The 5,627-nt window shown below is 40.2% G+C and overlaps 1 protein-coding gene across 1 annotated transcript in view; it reads left to right on the plus strand.

Moving 5' to 3' along the window:
• Positions 1-5,627, plus strand: part of LOC106812670 (coiled-coil domain-containing protein 180-like) — a 23,092-nt gene that overhangs the window by 605 nt on the left and 16,860 nt on the right. Inside the window, exons 2-9 of the mRNA XM_014816600.1 lie at positions 1,422-1,572; positions 1,799-1,908; positions 2,176-2,280; positions 2,432-2,557; positions 2,672-2,767; positions 3,571-3,734; positions 4,086-4,301; positions 4,682-4,817. Coding sequence (XP_014672086.1) covers positions 1,509-1,572; positions 1,799-1,908; positions 2,176-2,280; positions 2,432-2,557; positions 2,672-2,767; positions 3,571-3,734; positions 4,086-4,301; positions 4,682-4,817 — 1,017 coding nt within the window. The 5' untranslated portion in view covers positions 1,422-1,508. The remainder of the gene's footprint in view (positions 1-1,421; positions 1,573-1,798; positions 1,909-2,175; positions 2,281-2,431; positions 2,558-2,671; positions 2,768-3,570; positions 3,735-4,085; positions 4,302-4,681; positions 4,818-5,627) is intronic.

The following is a 5,627-nucleotide window of genomic DNA, read 5'->3' on the forward strand; positions in this document are numbered from 1 at the left end:
TATATCGAACCGTACCCAGGGTACCCTCCGATAGTACCCTGGGGGACATAGACCTTATGAGCCATATTATTAGATAGTACAACTACAAGGATACGTTCCGATATATCGAACCGTACCCAGGGTACCCTCCGATAGTACCCTGGGGGACATAGACCTTATGAGCCATATTATTAGATAGTACAACTACAAGGATACGTTCCGATATATCGAACCGTACCCAGGGTACCCTCCGATAGTACCCTGGGGGACATAGACCTTATGAGCCATATTATTAGATAGTACAACTACAAGGATACGTTCCGATATATCGAACCGTACCCAGGGTACCCTCCGATAGTACCCTGGGGGACATAGACCCTATGAGCCATATTATTAGATAGTACAACTACAAGGATACGTTCCGATATATCGAACCGTACCCAGGGTACCCTCCGATAGTACCCTGGGGGACATAGACCCTCTCAGCATTAATTGGCATTGGCAATGGCATTGTCACAATAATTTGGTGTGCGGTCACCCTAGGGCCGTGTACGTAGACTGCGTGACACCTAGCGACAAGTTTGAAGTTACATTCTCGTTTCTCGAATCTCACTACATTTGGGACCCCTGTATTATAGTTCGCATAAGTGCTAACCTAATTCAAGGTGTAAAATATAACCTATACTATAGGATCGGACCCCGTGACCCGTTTATCACCTTCGCTGCTTAGGTAAACAAAAACTATCACGATAGACTACTGACACAGCTGTCACTGTCCTGACTAGGTACTAAGCTGGTATCCAAAAACTATCATGATAGTTCCGAAGTTATATTGACCTCTATTGGCATTCCTTCTTGCCTGTTTGTAGCATATGCGTTTGCAGCACTCATTCGAGCGTGATCATGCATTGATTTTGACATGTAACTTCTTTGAAGGATTCCTTTAAGTTTAAGTTTACTGTTTAGCTTCTTTGTTTTTGTCATCCCATAGTCGAATTCTCTTCCTTCCTCTTTGGTTAATTGCAAAATTGTAGCTTTTGATATGACTATTTGATCAACTTTGACTCTCCGTCTACAATATATATAGTCCCATTGATCCCGAAGACTAATCTTTATATGACTATGAGGTTGTGAGGATTAGATCATTAGAACAAAAATGCGCAGCCCATACACAGCACCCAAAGTGACTGTTTCCATTGATTTAGAATTACTTCTAATTACTTTCTAACTATATTCTACTATTGTAAATTTATGCTGTTTCAACTCCTTCATGTTGTAATTTACTACTTTCTGGTGGAACCTTTGACTGTGTGGAATTGTAATTTGTATTGTTCGTTTCTTGAATTGCAATAACTACTACTAGGTATATTCATTTTTATGAAGTATAATATTGGTTCTACTTTGTGATTTTATCAGTGAGTGTTGTACTTAATTGGTTGTAGGCAGTGCAGTATGCCTCGGTGCCACATCTTCGCCCATTGACCCTGCACATGATTTAGTGGAACCTAGGTCCACCTAAGTTTTCGGCCATGGATGCAGATGTTATGGTTGAGATAGAGGAAGTGAAAGCACTGCTGGACACAAATACTGCTGGTAAAGTGGAAATGAGAGAAATTGTAATATTTTGGCTGCTGTAATGGTAAAGGCAATGCTAACCAGGCGTTAGGGTTTTGTAAACTCATCTGGATTTATGCCCTATTGAAATAAATGCTTGCAAAGTTCATTTTGTGGCTTGCATTGTTGTTATTGTTACTGGTTATAGTGTGATAATCTTGACAATTTTCAACATGTTGTAATTAATATATGAACTGTTTTGCAGCTGAAAATGTGAAGTGTTCAGATATCATTGAACGGGTGGAAGCAGTAAGAAAAATAAAACATGATAATGCTGTTAGAAATATGAGGGCAGGTCTCAATCAGCTGTGGATGGTAGGTACACCTGCTATGTATCCTGTCAACCCAAGAATTTTCATCTTCTATTAACCCTAGTGATACTATGGTATACAGAAATTCTCTCTTGATCTGTTCTTGCGCTTCTGTCGCTTGCGCTCCTTTAAAATGTATAATACCTATTACTAAAATAATATACCATCTTTTTTATGAAGAGCTATACAGCTATAAAACACTATATAAAAAATTAGAGAGCTGTTTTTGATTAAATTTCCTATGAGAATAATGAGCGATTTTTGGGTTTAGGAGTTTGCATCTGTAGTGGATTCCCAGTGCAAGCAGCTATCGTCACGACTAATGGACAACCTTGGCCATGTCCAGCAGCTGTCAAGTGGTTTACAAGAGGAAAAGGTGACAATAATATGTATATATGTATTTATATATATTATAGATGATATGTCATTGTTGACTGTTTAATTGTTGACTTTTGGAGATGCACACATCACTGAAAAATAGCACTGCTAGTCTATATATAACATTTCTGTTTGTGGTTTGTTTCTAGTCTTGGAATCGTAATCAATTAGAACATGTTTGGGAGGAGATAGCTGCTGAATTCACAGAGAGAAGGAAGTGGGTGGATAACCTTGATGAGGCTCTCACTGCTATGGAATCCCACCATACGACTCGGGTACATTCACATGAACGATCGCGACATATCTGTACTGCACCTATTACAAAAGTTTTTACTAAAAACCACGAAATTGATTTCATTTGGTAATGTTCCTGGTCTTTTTATCTTGAGGTAAGAGCAATTCTGAAGACAAGCTACAGTGAGCTACATGTTATTTCACACCTGATGCCCAACCAACTACACTGGTTCATGGATAGAGAGGCTCAGGTAGGCATCTATACACGTACATGTATATCATACGTATGTGTCTCTGTAAGTAATATTTCATTATTTTATAGCATCCTAGTGCACGGTGGCTTATGCAAGTACTGGGTTAGACAGGGCCATGGTTACACTTGCCATATTTTGCACCTCAATGAATGCACATTTATTCTAAAAAAATGTCTCCAAAAATCACCTTGCATCGGATAAGCTGACGCTCGGTGTAGTGGACATTATTATACGTAAGATTTTTTAGCTGTGGTATGGAATATTATACACCTCAACAGAATAGTCTGCTTTAAACACTAACTAGTGCTGATAGTGGGGATTGTGAAATGTGGGAAGTTTGACGTGTTAAATATTTTTTAAACAATTATGGCGAGAATATACATAGGATTGTGAGTCCTATTATGCAGTCACACATTTTTTTAGCTTATTACCTTCCAAATTTGGGTAGCATCTAATGCAACGAAGCATCTTGTACATTTTTAGCATTCCTTCCAAATTTTGGTTGCTTCTAATGCAACGAAGCATCTTATACATCTTTAGCTTCCCTTCCAAATTTTGGTTGCATCTAATGCATTGGAGCATCTTATACATCTTTAGCTTCCCTTCCAAGTTTTGGTTGCATCTAATGCATCGGAGCATCTTATACATCTTTAGCTTCCCTTCCAAGTTTTCGTTGCATCTAATGCATCGGAGCATCTTATACATCTTTAGCTTGCCTTCCAAATTTTGGTTGCATCTAATGCAACAAAGCATCTTACAAGCCACTTAATATGGCATCATGTTGCTTGCTGCCCCGTTAGACCGCGAACACACAGCTGCTGCGCCAGCGACGCACATTCGCCGATCTGAACCTGATGCTGGTGACAAGTGAAGCTGAGCTGGAGAGGAGCGATCACAATTCATGGAAGCTGGCGCTGGAACGCTGGCAGGCACAGGAGATTCAGGATGTGGTGCAGGTGTTCAGGTGAGTCATAAATACTTATTACAAAAGAATGTATTAGTATAAAACCGAATAGAGTTCTCATAAGTTCATCATACATCCGGTCAATATTGTATGCTCTTGCGATGTGATATAAAACAAAAACAGGTGACTGGGGTAGAATATACTCTCATAACAGCTGCCTATGAAGAATACTTAAACTCCTGGTTATAATAATCCGTAACCCTAACCTTACTGCAACCCGAACCATATAGTTCCTAACCCTAAAACTAATCAAACTCTAAGCTATAACTGTTGGTAACGAGTATGAAATATGCCCGTAAGGCAGTTTACACGCCATCTGGTGTACGAATGCTCATTTATTACTCATTGCAGCCAGTTTATGCAGACGGATGATGTGACCAAGCCGGCAGCCGTCACGGACGCCTTGCTGGACATGGCCATGGAACTGACCGCTCTGGCAGACAGGAGGCGAGAGGTGGTTCAGGCTATTGGTCAGCTACAACCGCCGGCCGCCTGTCAAATGCACGCGGTGCAGCTCTGCGATACTCTCAAGGACATTTCAGATGACTTTCAGCTGGCTGTGCAGAGGTTGGTTTTCAGCTAGGAATTAATATTCTTTTTTAGGAAGAAGTCTACACTGAGAGAATACACTCATGAGAATGTGTGCTTACGTCACATGAAATGACTCTGTTGTGAGAGTTTAATCGCTTTATGCTTTGAAAAAAAAGTTTCTTTTGCCCGCTTATCCTCTCATGACTTCAACGTATTTTGATTGTTCGAATCTCTTTTCAACAACTCTGTTCACTCTAAGAAACTCCTTGGAATTTAAAATAACTAAAGGAGTTTTCAGTTTTAACTATTCTACCCCTTCACCAATGCAATCTAGGTCTAAAACAAAATAGTAGAATTGTAGGGGCACACGTTTCTATTCGAGGCCGGTGTGTGAAGTTTTCCTCTTTCTTTTACAGGAATCTAGAGACGCTACACGGGATATACGAAGCCGTGTGTAAGAGCTGCCTTGATCGAGTGGACAGACTGCTTCATGACCTCATAAGCTGTGGGTGCTGCACCGATACAGAGGCCAAACTCCTTGTCAAAGAACAGGTGAGAAAGACTTTTTACCTGTGTAACAATAGAAAATGCTCGTGAATGCTCGTGCTGATAATGTCATATACAGTTACACAGAAAATAGGTAAATTGTATTTTGGCATTACATGACAAACAAACTACAACACCAATAACACGCCTGACAGACAATCATCACCAACTTCTATACTCCTTGTTGATACGAGTTTAGAGCTTATTAAATCTACACACAAGAAGCCCACAGCTCACCCAGTCACAGTGTTCCAAGCTAAGGGTAATCCATCCAATGTAGGATAACAAATACCAATGAAAAGAAATGTCGCAGCAGAATATATTGTCTAGATCCAACCAGCAGGGTCTGGATCCTTAGATATATGGACCTTAATCTCCAGATTTATTTTCAGCACTTTAACTCTTTCATCTAACCAGCAGACCAGCTAACTAGCTAGTGTGTGCTAACATCCCAAGCATCATGCTGAATAGCACCTAGAATATTGCGAAGTTAGAATCTTATAGAATAGAGTCTCTCTTAGAATAGAATAGAATAGAATAGGCTAGACTCTAGAGCTATGTCTTAGAATAGAGTACAGTGTAGCCCCATTATAACGCGATGGTTGGGGTCCATAAAATGTCATCGCGAAAAAGGCGGGGTCGCACTAAATCGGGGTTATATATATGTAGCTATATAAGGGCTAAAAAAAGGGGTGCAATGACTCATCGCGTTATATCCGAATTCGCATTAAATCGGGGCTCGTAAAATTGGTTCTAGGACAAATACCCCCGGTCAATCACCCCCCGGACAATTACCCCCGGACAATTACCTCCCGG

Source organism: Priapulus caudatus, unplaced genomic scaffold (genome assembly GCF_000485595.1).
Source record: "Priapulus caudatus unplaced genomic scaffold, Priapulus_caudatus-5.0.1 Scaffold673, whole genome shotgun sequence".
Lineage (NCBI taxonomy): Eukaryota > Metazoa > Priapulida > Priapulimorpha > Priapulimorphida > Priapulidae > Priapulus > Priapulus caudatus.